The sequence below is a fragment of the Culex quinquefasciatus genome, chromosome 2 (assembly GCF_015732765.1).
Source record: "Culex quinquefasciatus strain JHB chromosome 2, VPISU_Cqui_1.0_pri_paternal, whole genome shotgun sequence".
Lineage (NCBI taxonomy): Eukaryota > Metazoa > Arthropoda > Insecta > Diptera > Culicidae > Culex > Culex quinquefasciatus.
The window spans coordinates 53,187,006-53,206,099 of record NC_051862.1 but is presented as its reverse complement, the minus strand read 5'-3'; the positions used below and the strand labels follow the sequence as shown (position 1 = coordinate 53,206,099).

At 43.3% G+C, this 19,094-nt stretch overlaps 4 protein-coding genes across 4 annotated transcripts; 3 read left to right on the top strand and 1 right to left on the bottom strand.

The window, feature by feature from the left end:
- Window positions 1–50: 50 nt before the first annotated feature.
- On the top strand, window positions 51–5,455 carry LOC119766003. Its single transcript, XM_038250321.1, has 2 exons — window positions 51–1,137; window positions 1,200–5,455. Exons 1-2 carry the CDS (start codon window positions 51–53, stop codon window positions 5,453–5,455), a joined length of 5,343 nt encoding a protein of 1,780 aa, XP_038106249.1.
- A 1,135-nt stretch (window positions 5,456–6,590) lies between these two features.
- On the top strand, window positions 6,591–8,232 carry LOC6035705 (myoneurin). Its single transcript, XM_038256202.1, has 2 exons — window positions 6,591–7,418; window positions 7,481–8,232. Exons 1-2 carry the CDS (start codon window positions 6,768–6,770, stop codon window positions 8,045–8,047), a joined length of 1,218 nt encoding a protein of 405 aa, XP_038112130.1. The 5' UTR covers window positions 6,591–6,767; the 3' UTR covers window positions 8,048–8,232.
- Window positions 8,233–8,273: 41 nt separating this feature from the next.
- Window positions 8,274–9,209, bottom strand: LOC6035704. The gene is made up of 2 exons (XM_038256203.1): window positions 8,645–9,209; window positions 8,274–8,583 (listed from the first exon to the last, which is right to left on the bottom strand). Exons 1-2 carry the CDS (start codon window positions 9,059–9,061, stop codon window positions 8,407–8,409), a joined length of 594 nt encoding a protein of 197 aa, XP_038112131.1. The 5' UTR covers window positions 9,062–9,209; the 3' UTR covers window positions 8,274–8,406.
- Window positions 9,210–13,375: 4,166 nt separating this feature from the next.
- LOC6035703 (post-GPI attachment to proteins factor 2) lies at window positions 13,376–15,203 on the top strand. Its single transcript, XM_038257503.1, has 4 exons — window positions 13,376–13,968; window positions 14,034–14,252; window positions 14,325–14,464; window positions 14,882–15,203. The coding sequence occupies exons 1-3, from the start codon at window positions 13,512–13,514 to the stop codon at window positions 14,462–14,464; spliced, it is 816 nt and encodes a 271-aa protein (XP_038113431.1). The 5' UTR covers window positions 13,376–13,511; the 3' UTR covers window positions 14,882–15,203.
- The last annotated feature ends 3,891 nt before the right edge of the window (window positions 15,204–19,094 follow it).

Below are 19,094 nucleotides of genomic sequence, written 5' to 3'. Positions count from 1 at the left end.
TCCGGCTTGGGGCGTAGCATCCATCTTGCGAAAAAAGAGCATGGAAAAGCATGACTCTGCCGCGTACTCCTAAAAGCGGGAAAAGGAAGAAGAAGAACACGCCCAAGAAGAATCCAGAAGTGGAAGAACACGAAAGCGGTGACGACACGGAAAAAGAAGTGACCCCGGTAAAGAAGCAACTGGAAGAGCAGCGTCGGAAGCAGAAAATTCGAGAAATGGAGGAGCAACTCAACGCACTTGTTCGACAGCGGGAGGCGATGGAGAGCAAGCTGAAGCGGTTGCAGACGGCGCTCAAGACCAGCGTGGCTGCGCCGAACCCGAACTTGCGCAACGGACACTTCTTGAAGCAGCAATTAAGCAACGCGAGAGACTGCTTCTCGAAGTTTGGTGAGTACCAGGGTCAAATCCACGCGATGCCTCTGAACGCAGACCAACGAACGCTACACGAAAGAAGCGAGCTGAACTTTGAGACGTTGTACGACAAGGTGTGCATCGATCTCAACGAATACCTCGAGAGACTCGAGAAACCTGGGGTCGCTGCTCTAGTTCCGGCAGCTCCTACCAACGTCGGTGTGCAGCAGGTTCTTCCGCCGTTGAGTGTACCACTCCCGAAGTTCGACGGCACGTTTGAGACATGGTACTCGTTTAAGTCTATGTTCCAGAACATAATGGCACGATACACAAACGAGGCACCATCAATCAAACTGTACCACCTCCGGGACGCACTGATTGGAAGGGCAGCCGGCGTGATTGACCAGGAGATGGTCAATAACAATGACTACGACGCGGCGTGGGCTCTTCTTGAGGAGTTGTATGAGGACAGACGGGCGATCATCGAACGGCACATTGAGAACATCTTCGCCATGCCAAAGATCACCCGCGACAACACCGCCGAGCTTCGAAAAGTGATTGACGTCTGCGTGAAGAACATCGAAGCTCTCAAGAAGTTGAACCTTCCAGCCAACGGACTAGGGGAGCAGATGGTAGTTAGCCTGCTGGTCTCGAGAATGGACAAGGACATGCGCAGAGCATGGGAAGCAAACCAGAAGGCGGGAGAGTTGCCGACCTACGAGGCCACGATCGTGTTCTTGAAGGAGAAGCGCAGAATCGCGGATAAGCTGGAGCAGAACAGTGAAAGTGAAAAGTGAAACCGCAACGGTCGGTAACAAAAACGAAGACCCTGGTGGTGGCCAGCGAAGGGAAGTGTTCAGTGTGCAACCAGGACCATGAAGTGTTAAAGTGTGAACAGTTCAAGCAGAAAAGTGTGAACGAGAGGTACAGCCACTTGCGGAAGCATGGCCTGTGCTTTAATTGTCTGAGGAAGGGGCACCGCACCGATGGGTGCACGTCGACGAACTCGTGCCAGAAGTGCAGCAAGCGGCACCATACCCTGCTTCACACCGATGGGCCAAAGAAGCAAGAACCGGCTGCAAACACGGTGTCAACGGTCAGCGCAGAAGGCCGCACTCAATCCGTTCCACCGGCCACGGCGGGATCGTCCCAGGCTGGCCAAGGTCTGACACTCTGCACCACATCCGAAGCTCCAAGGAAGCAGACTCTACTCTCGACGGCTGTAGTGCTGGTTTACGGCGCCGGCAGCGTGCCCTACCTGTGTAGGGCGCTGATTGACTCGTGTTCACAGAACCATTTCGTGACCGAGCGCTTCGCCAACCTGTTGGCGAGCAAAAAGGAACGGGCTGATTACCGAGTCAGCGGATTGAACGGGGGAACGACCAGAATCAGTCACCTGGTGCGCGCGAAGGTCAAGTCCCGCGTTGGCAACTTTGCTGCCGACCTCGAGCTCCTGGTGGCGCCGAAGATCACTGGCGACGTGCCGGTGAAGACGATCGACATCGCTGGGTGGAACCTGCCACCAGATGTTGAACTTGCGGATCCCAACTTCAACCAGCGAGGCCGGGTTGACATGCTGCTCGGAGCAGGCATATTCTGGGATCTTGTGAAGGCTAAACGAATCACGCTGGCGGCGAACCTCCCATCGCTCAGAGACACGGAACTGGGCTGGGTGGTCGGTGGCGTGATGTCTGAAGGAACACCAGTGATCGCACGTACGTTCTGCACCGTGAACGAAGACGAAGAGCTGAACAAGCTGCTGAACCGGTTTTGGGAGATCGAAGGAGTTGAAGATCTGCGGCGACCGGTGACGTCGACAGCTGAAGAGTGTCTCGAGCACTTCCGGAGCACGTACAGTCGGAAGCCAGACGGGAGGATTGTTGTTCGTCTCCCGTTCAACGAGCGCAAGAGGGACCTGGGCGTGTCACGAGAGATGGCGATCCGTCGGTTCCTGAACCTCGAGCGGCGGCTTGATCAGCAACCCGACCTGAAACAAGAGTACGCCAAGTTTATTCACGAGTACGAGCAGCTTGGACACATGAAGGAAGTCGATGTCGCACCGTCCGAACCACCTGGATCCGCGTACTACCTGCCGCATCACTGCGTCTTGCGGCCCAGCAGTACAACAACGAAGTTGAGAGTCGTGTTTGACGGCTCTGCGAAAACGTCGACTGGAGTGTCCATAAACGACGCGCTGAAGGTTGGCCCTACGGTACAAAACGACCTGCTGTCGATCCTGCTGAACTTCCGCTGCTACCGTTACGTCTTCACCACGGACATCCCGAAGATGTTCCGTCAGATTGAGCTGCACCCCGATGACACGCCGTACCAGCGCATACTTTGGCGTGACGACCGATCGCAGCTGTTAAAGGTGTTCGAACTCAAGACGGTGACTTACGGCCTGGGGTCATCTCCGTTCCACGCGACGATGGCGTTGAACCAGATTGCGGAGGATGGCGAGAAGGAGTTCCCGTTGGCCTCGGCGGCATTGAAGAAATCGTTCTACGTGGACGACGGACTCTGCGGAGCGCAGAGTGTGGAAGCAGCCCGATTGCTGAGTCGAGACTTGCGCAAGCTGCTGAACACCGGCGGATTCGACGCGCACAAATGGTGCGCAAACGATCCAGCGATTCTCGAGGAAGTCCCGGAGATCCTCTGGGGAACAACGTTCGACTTGAAGGACGCGGCTGCCAAGTCGGTCGTGAAGACGCTGGGTGTGGCATGGAACGCGTCGCAGGACTGGTTCACCTTCACCGTGCTGCCCCCCGAGGAGGAGACGAAGCCGCTGACGCGGCAGAAGGTGCTCAGCGAAATTGCCAAATTCTTTGATCCACTTGGCCTGGCTGGTCCGGTGGTGACAACTGCGAAGCTGATCTTGCGGAAGGTCGGCACGTTGAAGAACATCGGCTGGCTTGACCCGGTTCCGGATAGTGTGGCCAACGAGTGGCGTCGATTCCGGGAGCAGCTGCCTGCACTGAACGACTTTCGGGTCTCCCGGTGGGTCTACGACGAAAGAGCAGAACGCGTGGAACTCCACGGTTATTCCGATGCGTCGGACGATGCGTACGGCGCGAGCGTGTACGCACGCAACATTTACCCGGATGGCGATATCACGATGCGGCTGATTTGCAGCAAGTCAAAGCTCCTCCCGAAGAAGGTCAAGAACGTCCCGAAAGAAATCAGCACTCCAAAGGGCGAACTTGAGGGTGCGCTGCTTCTCGCTGAACTGGTTGACAAGCTGGTAAACGCCGTCGATGTTTGCTTCGATTCGGTGAACTTTTGGTGCGACTCGCAAGTGGTGCTGAGCTGGATCGCGAAGAAGCCCGACGACCTGGAACTGTTTATGGCCAACAGAGTGAGGAAAATCCAGCAGCTGACCAGCAAGTACCGGTGGGGATACATTCCGACGGATGACAATCCTGCCGACCTGATTTCGAGAGGCGTGATGCCCCAGAACCTGATCAAGCGGGAGATTTGGAAGGACGGGCCGGTGTCGATGAACAGTCGCACTATCGAGATAGTGCAGCCCCCTCTTCTCGACGGCGCAGAACTTCCAGGATTGCGATCCACGAAGTGTCTGGCGCTAGCGGCGCCGATTGAACGATTGCGGATCTTTGACAAGCTCGGGGATTTCCGTCGACTGCTGCGCAGCATGAGCATTGTGGTGCGGTTTGCGAACTACATCATCTCAAGAAGGAAGGTTGTGGTAAAGGGCCTGCCGACGAGCGAGGAGCGCGCGGCGGCGCAGAAGCTAATCTTGCGCTTGGTGCAACGAGAGGCGTTCCACACCGAGCTGCTGGCGTTGAAGGAGAACCACTCGCACCGTTTGCGAGGACTGAACCCGTTCATCGATCCTGACGACGGCCTTCTGAGAGTTGGCGGTCGAATCAAACAAGCTTTCGTGCCGTACGACAGCCGGCACCAGATCCTGATGCCTGCCAAGCACCCTGTCACGGAATCGTTTATCCGCTACGAGCACGTGAAGAACCTCCACGTGGGCCAGAAGGGCCTGCTTGCGCTGATACGCCAACGCTTTTGGCCGATGAACGTCAAGACGACTATCCGGAAGGTGATTCGAGGGTGCGTGACGTGCTTCCGAGTTAATCCAATGAAGACGGCCCAGCTGATGGGAGACCTCCCGTCCTACCGAGTACAACCGGCCCCTGCGTTCTTCCACACCGGTGTCGATTTCGCAGGACCGTTTCTGATCAAGTCGCTGACCGCAGCACGAAGGCCGATGATGACGAAGGGGTACGTGTCCCTCTTCGTGTGTATGAGCACGCGAGCTATACACCTGGAGCTGGTCTCAAGTCTCACGACGGATGCCTTCCTCGCCGCCTTGCGGCGGTTCACTGGACGTCGAGGCCTGGTGAACAAGATGCACTCCGACAACGCAACCAACTTCGTTGGGTCGGAGACCGAGCTCGAGCGACTGGCCAAGTTGTTCGCCGAGGAGCAGCACATCGAAAGGGTGGAGGAGTTCTGCAGCAGCCACGGAATCACCTGGAGCTTCATCCCGCCGCGCAGCCCGCACTTCGGTGGGATCTGGGAAGCTGGGGTGAAATCGGTCAAGCATCATCTAAAACGAGTAGTAGGCAACCAGAAACTCACCTTCGAAGAGCTGACTACCGTGCTGGTGCAAATTGAAGCCGTGCTGAATTCGCGGCCCTTGACGCCGTGCTCGGACGACCCGAACGATTTGACCGCAGTGACTCCAGCACACTTTTTGATCGGGCGAGAGATGCGCGCGGTTCCCGAGCCGTCCTATCTCCACCTGAAGCAGTCGGCGCTGTCCCGCTGGCAACACGTGCAGGCAATGCAGCAGCAGTTCTGGAAGCGGTGGATTGCGGAGTATTTGCCGGAGCTGCAGAACCGCCAAAAGTGGTTCAAAAACACCAAGATCCAGCCGGGCGCTTTGGTGCTGATCAGCGACCCGAACGCTCCGCCGATGCAGTGGCAACTTGGTCGAATCATCGCGCTGCATCCCGGAAAAGACGACGTCACCAGGGTGGTGACACTACGAACGGCGAAGGGCGAGTGCAAGCGAGGCGTGACGGAGATTTGCCTGCTTCCGCTGGACCAGGAGCCGACCGAGGAGGATTGAAATGCGGACGTGCATTTCAACGTGGGGAGGATGTTTGCCGTAAAATTAGTGTTTTCAATTTAGCGTATAAATCTTTTTTCTATTTTGTTCCCACCTCTACATTATCATCTTGAAATAAAGCTACCTTAAGTTTTTACTTGTCGCTCGCACAGAAAGGACGCGCGTTTTTTCTTCTCTGCCGAAATTTGATGTGAAAAATACAGTCCACTAGAAAATCGCGAAGTTTTTTGAGAACAATTGCTATTTTGTGTTGTAAGAGTCTCTATTGAACAAGTTTCAACAATATTTGTTCAAAATATACATTGATTTCATCTTTTTTATTGACATTTTTCGACCAAAAATACTGTTTCGGAACAATACCGTTAAACAATCCGGATTGTCCCGGAACCGGTTCAACCCCTCGGAGGGAAATTTTGTGGTGATCAGATAGAGGACAAAAAAACCCACCTCTTGCAATTTGAAGCATCCAATTTCGTCCACTACAGCCCGATTACGATTCCCTAGTCTGAAATTTGAAATTTTCAAATTCCCCAAGCAAAACATTCTGACCCAGAACGGTACAGAAATTCTCAGCATTTTTCGTTACACATTCTAATGTCTATATCTTCGGGAAATGTTTGTAATATGTGATTTACAAAATTAAAAATTGAATAAGTCCAGTATAAAATTAAAAATAAATAAAGTTAAAAATCATTACTCAAAACTCAAAAGAAATTAAATATTCAGAGCCGGATATGTTAAGAAATGACAAGAAAAATTAACCTCGCGGTCCTTCTTGACCTTCTTGACAGATAAAGTTCTACTTGACAGCTCGTTCCAAGGGGACCATAGTTGATCCATCGAAAAAAAAAATTGTCTTGTCAATGTTTTTTTTTTTTTTTTTCATTAAAATGAAAAAAAATATCAAAAATGGTTTTTAATCGTGTTTTTTTGCCGTTGTACATAAAAATTTACACGGGGCTTTAGTACCCAATTATGTTTTTTTATCATCCGCGCGAAATCAGCGCCTGAACAAAATTCGCCAGCAAATCCGCGCGATCCGCGCCGTCAGTAAAAAACCTGCATTTCCCAAAATCCCGGCTCAAAATCACCTCAAAATCCCGGATACTCAAACTCACCCAACCGGTCTACCGCGCTGCTTCATGTCATTGCCGCACTACCGCCAGCTCGCGAAGAGTCCGAAGAAAGAAATTTTGAAAGAACGTCATTACAAAAGTTTAATAATCCGCCTTTTCTGCGGGATTTCAACGCCACCAAAGTGTAATGTTTAGTTTTGAACGTAAATCTACGTTTGTGTAGCAAAAGTGAAACAATGAGCCGTGAAGTGATTCTAATCGACGATGACTACGATCAGCTGCTGCTTCCACAACAACAACAACACCCGCCGCAGCCTCAGGTCTATCCCGGAGCAAGCCGAGCCCGTGGAACCAAACGTGCCTTCAACGGGCTGACCATCCAACCGGTGCAGAATCTGCAGCAGCTAACGGCCAACACGCTGTACTCGAACAGCGATGGGACGGTTCTGTACCAACCGCCGGAATCGGTGCTGATTCCGGCGATGCCCGAAACGATCGTGGGAGAATCGCCGGATGTTTTCTACATCGAGGAGCTGGACGAAGCCAGCGGACAGGTTACGACCATGCAGATTCCGATGGTTGGTGGGGAGCAGTTTCAGCCGGTGGTGCAGAACGTTGGCCAGACGGTGTACCTTCAGGAAGATTATTTGGGGGAAGGATTTGTGGTGAAGGAGGAGGACGATGAAGAGCCGGCGGCTGAATCTATTGTACCGGAGGAAGAGGTTCCGGCAGTGGACGACTACTACGAGGTGGAGCCGCTGGAGCTGTCGGAGATTTGGAACGATCTGATTACTGCCAATCAGGAGATTTTGATATTGCTCGAGCTGCAAGATTTGAAGCACCACATTGTGGACGCGAGGAAGATCGAGGACCAGCTGGCCGCTATGGTATGGTTTCGTGTGATGTTTTATGGGCATTTGTAGGAGTTTAATCGATTTTGCTTTCACAGACCTGCGACTACTGTCCGAAGGAGCTTCCGGATGTGCGCGCTTGGAACCGTCACATCAAGAAAATTCACTTCCAAACGGAGATCTTCGATTGCGACAGCTGCAGCGCCAGGTTCAAGTATTACGCCCGCTTCAAGGATCACCTCAACAGCCACAGCGGCCAGCGGCCGTACTCGTGCGACGAATGTGACCATCATTACGCCACCCGGATCGGCTTCCTCGTGCACAAGATCCTCGAGCACATGAAGCTCAACGGGATCTACATTTGTCCCAAGTGCGAGCTGGACTGCAAAAACGCCCAAAACTACAAACTTCACATCGCGAAGCACATCGACTCGGTGACGCCCGCAAACGGAACCTCGTCGGCGGTGGCCAGTCCGTCAATCGCCAAAGCCACAGCTGCTCCGAAGCAGCCCCAGCCGCAACCGTTCAGACCATTTCAGGCGAAAGCAAACGAACAGAACAAGTTTCTCAACGTTTTTGAGAGCTTTTCGGCGAAACGATCGCTCGGAGAGGTGACCACAAATCCACGTCCCAAAGGGGCCCGTGGCCGGTCGCACCGGGTCTGATGAGGCCGAAGCGGCGAGGAGAGCCTTAAGATTTGTGTTTTGATCAATAAGCAAGTAAAGTTACAGGATTATGTACCAGCATAATGAATTGAATTGTTTGCTTTTTCATTGCTGAAAATGTAATTTTAAATCATTCTTTAGTTCACAGTTGCAAAAACTGTCTGTAATAAAGATATAACTTGGAATTCGTGGCTTTCTTTTCTATCCTATTTAGTTTGCCAAATAATACATATTATCCAGTTTCAGTATATTAATATTCATCTTAATACACATCTAAAAGAATGAGTAAATAATAATTCCATGCAGGTACTCACACGCAAACAAGTAAACACGCAAAACCGGAAGAAACTCGGTTCACTCTAGTCCTCATCCAGTCCGCTACTGCCTCCTCCTCCACCACCACCAGCTGGCCCTTCACCGTTATCGCTGGAATCGCCCTTGGCCTGTTCACTGCTCTGAACCAGCTGCATCCACGGATCCTCCAGCATCGACGGGTGGAAATAGTCATTTATGTTATATCCGCCACTCCCCTTGTTCTGAAATCAGCCAAAAAATGACTAAACATTAAATTCATCAAACCTTCCAACCACCTCTCACCTGCTGATGTCCCATCCCGAAGCGGTTCCGCCTCTGAAACTGTCCATGCTGGTGCTGATTCTGTTGCTGCTGATTGTTGTGCCGAAAGCCTCCCTTCCAGTTGCGATTCTGGTTCCAGTTCCTCCGCTCCGGCACCCCACTTCCCCCGTCATCCCCACCCGGAGAGGACGGACTGCCACCACCGTGTTGTTGCTGCTGGCCACGATTCCGATTCTGGAAGCCACGCTGACGGGGCAGCATGTGCTTCGGCTGGGCCGAATAGTAGTTGCGGCTGTACATCTGGGCGTTTTGGTTCCGGTGCTGGGGCGTGCTGAAGCCAAGCGGCAGGAAGTTATCGGTGCTGTTGTACAGTGGTGGGCCGTCTTTGTTCTCTGGCGACTCGAACGGGTTGCGGTTGCGTTCTCCGGGGGAACTCATTTTGGGTTGGAGATTATGAGGCGTTCACTGGTAGGGGAAATTATTCGTTCCGAGAGTTGAAACTCGAAAAAATCCGAAGCAAACCCGCCACCGGTACTGGAAATGTTTTGTTTACCCCGCGAACAGGTAACATATTTTTTTATTTTTTGACAGAACGTTATGCTGCTTTGTGGATCATGTTTGAAGTGACTGGCCACTAGGTCGAAAAGCAACAGGTCGAACTAATCAAGAAATTGGTTAAAGTTTTAATATTTAAGAAGATGACCTCGGAGATGACGACGCTGTCAATTTTAATGGCTGACCGGGTTAAGAGTTTTAGAAAAAAAAAATACAAGGCCTTAACAATTGGGTCCTAAAATTAAGCTTAGATTTATGATATTATTGTTCACAACGATAAAGATTATTTTCCTGAAATAAAATTACCCTTTCGTCGACTACAAAAGGTTTAAGTCGAGGTTTAAGTACTGTATGCTGATCGGAAGGAACGCGGTCAAGAAATGTTGCGTGTTCTTTTCGTGACCCCCCAAGAAAAGTTGACAGTTCGGTAAGAGCGCGATTGACGGTGTGCGCGCTTGAGGTTCTTTCGAGGAAAAAATAAAAAGATTAAAAATATTCAAAAGTTAAAATCAAATCGGAATTAAATTGAAATGTTTATTCAAAAACTTTTAACAACAATAATGAACAAAATTAAGAAATCAATAGTAAAAAAATGTCTTTAAAAAAATAAAATTAGAAAGTCTAAAATTTCTTAAACTAGAAAAACTAAAATAAAAAAAAAATATGTAAATATGAAATAAGGAAATCAAAAAATTATGTGATCATGAAATAAGGAAATCAAAAAATCAGGGAATTAGGAAATTTGGAAATTATGATATAAGCAAATTAGTAAAATATAGAAAATAAGAAAATTAAGAAATTATGATATAAGGAAACAAGGAAATTAAGAAATTAGGAAATTAATATGAAAGGAAATTAGGATGTTAGGAAGTTAGGAAATTTGGAAATGAGGAAATCAGGAAGTTAGAAAGTTAGGAAATTTGGAAATCAGGAAATTTTTAAATTAGGAAACTAGGAAATTAGGAAGTTAGGAAATTAAATGAGGAAATTAGGATATTAGGAAGTGTGGAAGTAAGGAAACTGGGAAATTAGGATATCAGGAAACTAAGAAATTTGGAAATTAAGAAGTTAGGAAGTTAGGAAATTAGGAAGTTAGGAAATTAGGAAATTAGGAAACTAGGAAATTAGGAGTTTAGAAAATATGTAAATTAGGAAATTAGGATATTCGGAAACTAGGAAATCAGGAAATTAGTAAATTTGGAAAATATAAAACAAGGCTTAATTTTTCTTGAATTTTTAAATTCTTCAATTCTTAAATTCTTAAATTCTTAAATTCTTAAATTCTTAAATTCTTAAATTCTTAAATTCTTAAATTCTTAAATTCTTAAATTCTTAAATTCTTAAATTCTTAAATTCTTAAATTCTTAAATTCTTAAATTCTTAAATTCTTAAATTCTTAAATTCTTAAATTCTTAAATTCTTAAATACTTCAATTCTTAAATTCTTAAATTCTTAAATTCTTAAATTCTTAAATTCTTAAATTCTTAAATTCTTAAATTATTAAATTCTTAAATTCTTAAATTCTTAAATTCTTAAATTCTTAAATTCTTTAATTCTTAAATTCTTAAATTCTTAAATTCTTAAATTCTTTAATTCTTAAATTCTTAAATTCTTAAATTCATAAATTCTTAAATTCTTAAATTCTTAAATTCTTAAATTCTTAAATTCTTAAATTCTTAAATTCTTAAATTCTTAAATTCTTAAATTCTTAAATTCTTAAATTCTTAAATTCTTAAATTCTTAAATTCTTAAATTCTTAAATTCTTAAATTCTTAAATTCTTAAATTCTTAAATTCTTAAATTCTTAAATTCTTAAATTCTTAAATTCTTAAATTCTTAAATTCTTAAATTCTTAAATTCTTAAATTCTTAAATTCTTAAATTCTTAAATTCTTAAATTCTTAAATTCTTACATTCTTACATTCATACATTCATACATTCTTACATTCTTACATTCTTACATTCTTACATTCTTACATTCTTACATTCTTACATTCATACATTCTTACATTCTTACATTCTTACATTCTTACATTCTTACATTCTTACATTCTTACATTCTTACATTCTTACATTCTTACATTCTTACATTCTTACATTCTTACATTCTTACATTCTTACATTCTTACATTCTTACATTCTTACATTCTTACATTCTTACATTCTTACATTCTTACATTCTTACATTCTTACATTCTTACATTCTTACATTCTTACATTCTTACATTCTTACATTCTTACATTCTTACATTCTTACATTCTTAAAATCTTAAATTCTTAAATTCTTAATTTCTATTTTTTTTAAATTTCTAAACTATTATTTTTTTTAGATTTTGGAAGAAATAGAGTTTTTGATTGTTATAATTTCGAGGTTTTCGGAAATTTGTATTTACGAATTTCTATATTTTCAAACTTTTTGAATTCAGACTTGTACATTCGTTTCGAATTTTAACATTTTTGAGCTATTGAATTTATAAAAACTTTAATATCATAATTATTATTCAATTCTGCATTTTTTGAATTTTGAATTTCCAAATTTCAGATTTTTGTTGAAATTGTTTTTATTATTTTAAAAAAAATTGTTATTTGAAATTTCTGAAATGTTTGTTTTTCATATTTTTGAATTTGTTGTTTTGTTTGATTTCAAAATTTCAGATTATTATTGTATTTTTAGTAAAAACGTAGATATTTGTATGATTATTGTCAAGTTTAATTTCACTCCGATTTACTTCATTTTGGACCCGCGAGTGTGGATCAATCGGACAGCGCAGGGGACTCATAATACAGAGGTAGCTGTTTGGTACTAGCAATAAATAGTTGTTGACACGATGGCCGACATCTATAAGGACAACTTCTTTTTTTTAATTCATTTTTACCAAAAAACTAAATCTGCCCTTTTAATTTCAATATTTTGCTTTTTAAGATTCGGCGGGAATTTTAAATATTTTTATACTTAATACAAAATTATTATAACGTTTGTAATTATCAGTCGCATTCAAAATGGAAAATTACAATTCTTTGATTTTTTTCATCAAAACATATAACAAACAAGCACCGAGCGAAAAAACGTCAATCGCAATCTTTCCGTTTCTGTTACTTTTCAGCTGCGTACCGCTTAAGAAAAATCTTTTCGTGACCCTTTCCTTGACCGTTTCTTGGGCGTTTTTTTATATGGCATTTTGCGTTCCTTCCGATCAGCATACCAGCCTTTACACGGAGTTCACACATACTCAGCCCCCTGGCACCACTGTAAATGTCTAGAACGTTTGACAGTCACCAAAACCTCGAAGAGCCCACGCATTAGTATGTGTGAAGAGCCCACCATAAACAAAGCATCGGATAGAGAATGTGCATAAGTATGTGTGAAGAGCCCACCATCAACAAAGCTTTGGTTGAATTAGTATTGGTGTTTTCTGATTGTTTACATCAAAATAGGGAAATGGCGAATGCGAAAGAGGTTAACCAAAAAAAATATTTGGTGTAAATTTATTATAAAATTCACGCGAGTGGCCTTTTTATCTAGGGCAAATTTCCGGGCATATAATGTGTTTATGAGGCCGGAGTCGAAGGAGCTCTTGAATCAGATGGCGGGATGAGCAACCGGAGAAGCAGGAGTAGTTTTAACCAATTTAGAGGAAAAATCCGAATCAACCGGGAAAATCTGGGACTTGGGATCGAAAATTTCTTGGAATCGACTCGGTTGGAACATTCTTTAAAGAGTCCTGGACATGCAGCAAGTGTTACATGAGAAAAAGTACATTTTTTAAGAAACGTCTGTGCACTTTGTTTATTTTTCAAAATCTGACAGTAGACACCTTCGTTTTCTTCTTTGTTTTCTTGATGTTCGTCATCGAATATTTTGGTTTCATAAACATGGCGGCAGTGACAGAGGGATGCACATACTACCAAACGTTTGTTTTGATAGTGTACGTGAGCGCCGTGAAAAAAGTGACAGTTCGTCACTTTTTAGTTTGACTTTGACCAACCAACGAGGTACAAACTAAAAAAGTGTCAAACGAAAAAGTGACCAACCACCGGGGGTTGAGTGTATATAACTCGATCGAAATTATAATTACGAACGCCCTTTTTGAAAAATCATAACTGGTTTTGGATCACGTTTGTGGATTACATTTCAACGCGCGATGACAGCGAGAAATGTCATCTGTCTATTTGTTTTTTTTTCACCTTCGCATTCCTCCAATCGTTCATTCATTCGCATCACGTCATTCATTTACGGTACTCTTCCCGCGCCAGTCGTCAAACGAATTTAGGCCGCCGCCGCGACGTGTTACGACAATGTTTTTATTTTCCTCCGGCTGCTGGCGTAAAAAGTGATGTTGCCCCAGTACGAGCGGCTGGTAGATCCCGGCGGGTCGGACACCACCATCGTGTCCGGCTCGCCGGGTACCGGCCGGAGCGCGGTCCGTCTTCGGTTCGGAAAGCTGGCTGTGATTACGGTAATGTTCCCGGTCGTGGGGTTCCTATTTTGTGTGGTCTGGTCGCTGCTGTACAACTTTGAGCAGGCCAACGCGACGCACTGCCTGGTGTATAACTTTCTGCCCTCGCTATCGGCGGCCATCGGGAACTACCAGCCGCAGCGGTTCGTGTGGCAGTTTTCCGTCCTGGTGCACGCCCCTCCGCGGTATGCGATCGCTTTTCTGTACAAAAACTTTCACGTGGGACTGCTGCGGAAGCGGAGCAAAGGGTTGGCCAAACTGGCGTGCCTTCTCAACATCACCGAGCTTAGCTCCCTGGTCGGACTGACCATGTGGACGTCGATCTCAAACTATGGTGGGTTCAATCTTTTGGAAATCCTTGAGTCTAGATTCAAATCGTTTTTGGTTTTTATCCAACAGAAATTCACAAGTTTTGCTTCAGCGCCTTCATCATCTCGTCGCTGCTCTACATGGTCCTGTTGATTGTAATTAACCGCGTGACCCGCGAGGGCGACCTGCTGACGGCTTCGGAACGCAAGTCGATCCGCTACAAGAAAAGACTGTTTGTGGCGAACTTTTGCTCGATCGCCTGCGCCGTGTACTTTTTCGTGAGGCACAATACTTACTGCGAGCCTGGAGGTAGAACCCGAAAATGCTAATTCTACAATCGATTCAATTGTTTCAAAACCTATTTCTTCTTTCCCATTACAGTTTACTCGCTGTTTGCGCTGAGTGAGTACGTTTTCGTTTATAGCAACATTGGCTTCCACATGACGGCTTATTGGGACTTTATCAGCGCCAATCTGTACTTTGACTGGCGGAACGGGATTCACTTCTCGACTATGGTGTAGGCAGACATGCATCCGCTCTAACTCCTCTTTTAGAAGAACTTGTTTGGCATTTCACGTAGAAGATACCCAGCATGTTGTGCCAGTGATTAGAATACGCTAATTACGCTTGTCTTTTAGGCTCCCGAAGACCCTGAGAGATTATTTTGAAACCCAACCGAGATATAGGTTAAGAACTCTTAATTGCACTCAAAGAGCTTTTAAGAAGTTCTTCTTGAGAGCTTAAGAGAACATTTACATGAAAATATAGCTAAAATCGGGTTTTCCAATGAACCAATGTTTTCTACACATTATTCAAGCCAAAACCAAGAGATTTTTACCTAGCAACAAACATAACATTGCTTTAAACGAAAATGCCATCTAGAACAAGCTGAGTGCCGTTAAAAAGAGCTCATAGTGCCGATGCATGTCTGGGTGTAGGGGCACCGCTGCAGCAGCACCAGTTAGTTAGCCAAAATCAAAAGTAAAAAAAAACGCATCGAAAAGAATCTGTTCAGGTATGGCGAGATGGGACTCTATGTAGAACACATGTTCACACGTTCACGTTACTTTTTAATTGCGCAATCTTTGACTTCCGGCGGTACCTGGTACCCACAATAATAATAATAATGAAACAAACAACACGTTGCACCTCTTAGGTTTAAAAATGGTTACATGATAAGTGTACATAATAGGGCAGTATTTTTCAAGTTTGCAAATAAAATTATATTTAGTTACTTTTTATGCTGAGCAACAGTTTAAACTAATTTCGCATTATTGAACTTGATGACCTCCCATTTGAGCAAACTTTTTTTTTAAATTTCAACTCAACCTGTTTGTAATGACTCTGTTCCAAACGCGCCTGTCGTGGTCGTTATAACAAAGAGACCATCAATCAACGCACTCAAAGTTGAAACAAACGAATGCCGAGCTCGACAATCAAAAAAAAAAAAAAAAAAATAGATCTGGAAAAATCAGGCAGATAAAAATCTAACAATTATGAATGGGGATTGGTTTGATTGATTTTCTTCTAAAAAAGGTTTAATTCACATTCTCATCAAAGTAACATTTAAAAACTTAATTTTCAAACGACTGTTTTGTTTATTTGAATAAAAAATGTTAGAAATTGACATAAAATGAAAAAATCTTTCGAAATCTGCCAAAATCTGGCATTTCCAGATGTGTCTCGCAACCTGGCAACCCTGTTCAAACAGCTGCGCGACACAACGGCACATGCTTTTTTCATTGTCTTTTTCCATCTTTTTCTGGTTCATGCGGTGTACGGACTCTTGTAAGGAAAGTTGTTTAAAGAGGCTGACAATGAAAAATTTGTCAAAGTCTGACACATAAATGGTTAATCTCTATTCTGGCTGACACTTAAAAAATCTGGCATTCCCAAATTTATCTGGCTAACTGGCAACCCTGGGTGTGAGTGACATTGTGTTGCGCTCATTACTTCGTTTGTAAACAAACGAAATCAGAATGTCTATCCAGGTTTTTAAGCGAAGATAGCGTTCGAATTGTAAACGTCCGAAATGTCAAAATCGCTCAGTAGGCAAGAAAACCGTGACGTAGCAAATGAACTCAAAGAACTCAGTATTCATTTTGTGAGTGCCATTTGAGTGGTTTGACAGGTGTCAAATCGGGACTTTTTTTGAATTTGAATTTGCTTCCGATTACGCGAAACGAAACGTTAGTACCCGTGTGCTTGTCCGTGCTTCTGGCCGTGTTCGTGTACGTGCACCTGACCACGTAGTTGCCTGTTCCTGGTCGTTCCCGTGGCCGTGCTCTAGGCCGTGTCCTTGTCCGGACTCCTGCCCGTGTTCGTGCCCGTGCTTCTGGCCGTTTTCGTGTCCCTGGCCGTGTAGGTGTCTGTTCCTGGCCATTCCCGTGGCCGTGTCCTTGCCCCGTGACCAGGAGTGTTTGTGTCCATGCGAAACGGAACAACCGGAACAAAATGAGAATGTTAATTGCTAAGTGCCGGAACTGACACCTGTCAAAAAAGTTTTCGGTTGTTTACCTTTGAGGTTAAGTTCCGAGCTTTTCTCCTTTGTAGCACCAACATTAGAAAAAAATGTGGCTGTCATGCCATGGCACACTTTTTTCGTAATGTTGGTACCACTTAGAAGGTGACGACTCTCGAGATTTTCAATTTCCCGGGAATCGAGAGTTGTGTTTTGCCATTTCCCGGGAATTCCCGGGACCCGGGATTTTTTTAACTGGCCAATAGTGTCAATAACTTAAAAAGAAAAGTAAAAAAAAAAAAACGTTTCTTTTTAATGAATTCAGATACAATTAATTCATACTAATCCAATGAAATGTAAAACTAAGTAACCTCATTGTTTTGAGGAACTATTTTTTTCACTTAGATTTTTTACCTCAATCTACCAATAAAAAATCGTTCCTTGAGCCTTTTTGGGACTCAAAATTGCAGTTTAAAATGTTTGCGAATCTTCATTCGCACTGAGTGATTTTTCAAAAGTTTCACAAACTTGTTGTTGAACTTATTATAAGATTTTTTGAAGGTAAAAAAATAAAATGCTTATTACAATGAAATGGTTAAATTATTTTAAATTTTCAATAGTACACTTTGTTAAGCAAAAATTAAGGCACAAAACAATCCTGAAACGAGCCAAATTAGTTAGACCGTTCCTGAGAACTATGCGAAATATGTTGACGCTTTGCATAGTAGGCCCAAAATAGGGCCATATACCCTATATAATTTTCCATTTGTGCAATATCGTATTTTTGCAATATGATAAATAACGATACAAAGTAAAAACTTTAAGTTGATTTTTTCCTTCTTAAGATCAACTGTAAATGTTCAAAATAAGCAGACACTAACTTTACAAAGAATGCCTGATTGTTATTCCCAAAATATAATTTAATGTGCAAAACACAAAATTACTTATTGACATCAAAAAAGAAAATTACCTCGATACAGCGAAATTGACTTACTTAGAATAAAAAAATAAGACTTATCTTGAAAAGGTTTTCCTTCTTTAAAATAATGAATATTTCATTCCTGGTGCGTAACTGCTAAGAATGTTTCAAGGTAAATTTTGGGGTCGACATTTTTGGTTACTCTCAATTATAGTTATTGGAATTTTTAAAAGTTAAAATTTACACTTTTTGAATAAGAAGATTGGAGAAGCATTGGTTTATTCCATTTTGAAAATCGAACATTGAACATCCAATATTCTAAACTATTTCGAATTTTTCAAATATTTTTCTGATTAAACTATTGATTTTGGTTCGATATTTGTAAGTATAAGCAGGCCAAGGATTGATACCTAAGAGCATGCAATGGCACTGACCTTGTTGCGTGCTCTTCGGTTGACGTCCACGTAAGGAACATCCTGGAAGGAGCGTAACTAACTACATCCGTAGTTCTGTTAGATCATCCGAATTATCTTGATCAGAACAGTATAGCTCTGGTTCCTTGCGAGTGTCCTATTTTCTTACCTCCACGTTGGCTTGGTGGCCTGTGGAAACGGATCGTAAACCTTTGACCACCGCGGGTCAGAGTCGAGACGGCTAAAAGAAAGGGGCGCGACAATGTGGGAAAGGGAAGTAATTTGTGATTGTAGACGGTATTGTTTTGATTCGCAGTATGTTGAGTCAACTGCTGTGGATGTACCTGAAACATCGCACAACTGGGTTTCTCTTCTTTCCATTTTTTTTCTACCATCTTTATTCTGTTTATTTTGTTTCACTGATTCTCTAACACGCCTTCAGTTTATTATCGTCCACTTGTTTTCGATTTTACTTTCATGATTCTCTTATTTCTCAACGCTTTTCCACACTATTTACTAATTGATGCTGCTGTAACAAACTGTCTGTTTTCTCTTAATTTGGCAGCGATGTCAATTTTGTTTATCTTTATTTATCTGTTTGAATAATTTTTCAACTGCCCTATAAATTGCACTTAACACAATCTAAGCTTGTTTGTTACCTCTATTTATTAACTAATGTAATTTTTTTTTATCTACTTCATAAATTACTATCTTTCTTTTACTATTGATTCTTCAAATAGTATATTTCTATCACTGTCCATTGTTTTCAATCTTTACCCTTTTCTTCTAACAAGTGAGGTTTGAGCCCTTACTCAATTTAACACAAATATTACTACAGTCATCCCACATATTCGGAACACCCACAAATTCGGAACACTTTCATGATAATTTGTCAATAGCATGCCAAAAGTAGCTTTTCTGTCGACCTTACTATTTTTAGAACCTTCATTTGGACATTATCTTGCTAATTCACTAGTAAAATTAGTACTTTTTGAACAAAAAACTTCATTCCAAGACTATTTTGTCCAGAGCAGCAAAACACTGCCTCCAAATGGCCTGTTTCATAATTGTGGGATGTTATTGTGCCTCCCACAATTGTGCAACACCTGAATTTAACAAAATAAGTTATCAAACCATGCATAAAACATCAGTAAGCTTGAGTTTCATTGGTTTCAGTGTGAGAAGTCATTATTTGGTAATAAATATGTACTCCTGGAGAGATCCAAAGTTTGTTTACATTCGTAAGAAAAAAGTGTTCCGGATTTGTGGATTTCAAGGGTCAAAGTAATTCTTCAAAAACTTCATACAAAAGTTAAAATTTGCAGATGTTCGCTACAGCTTTCGAAAGATCGCAAGAA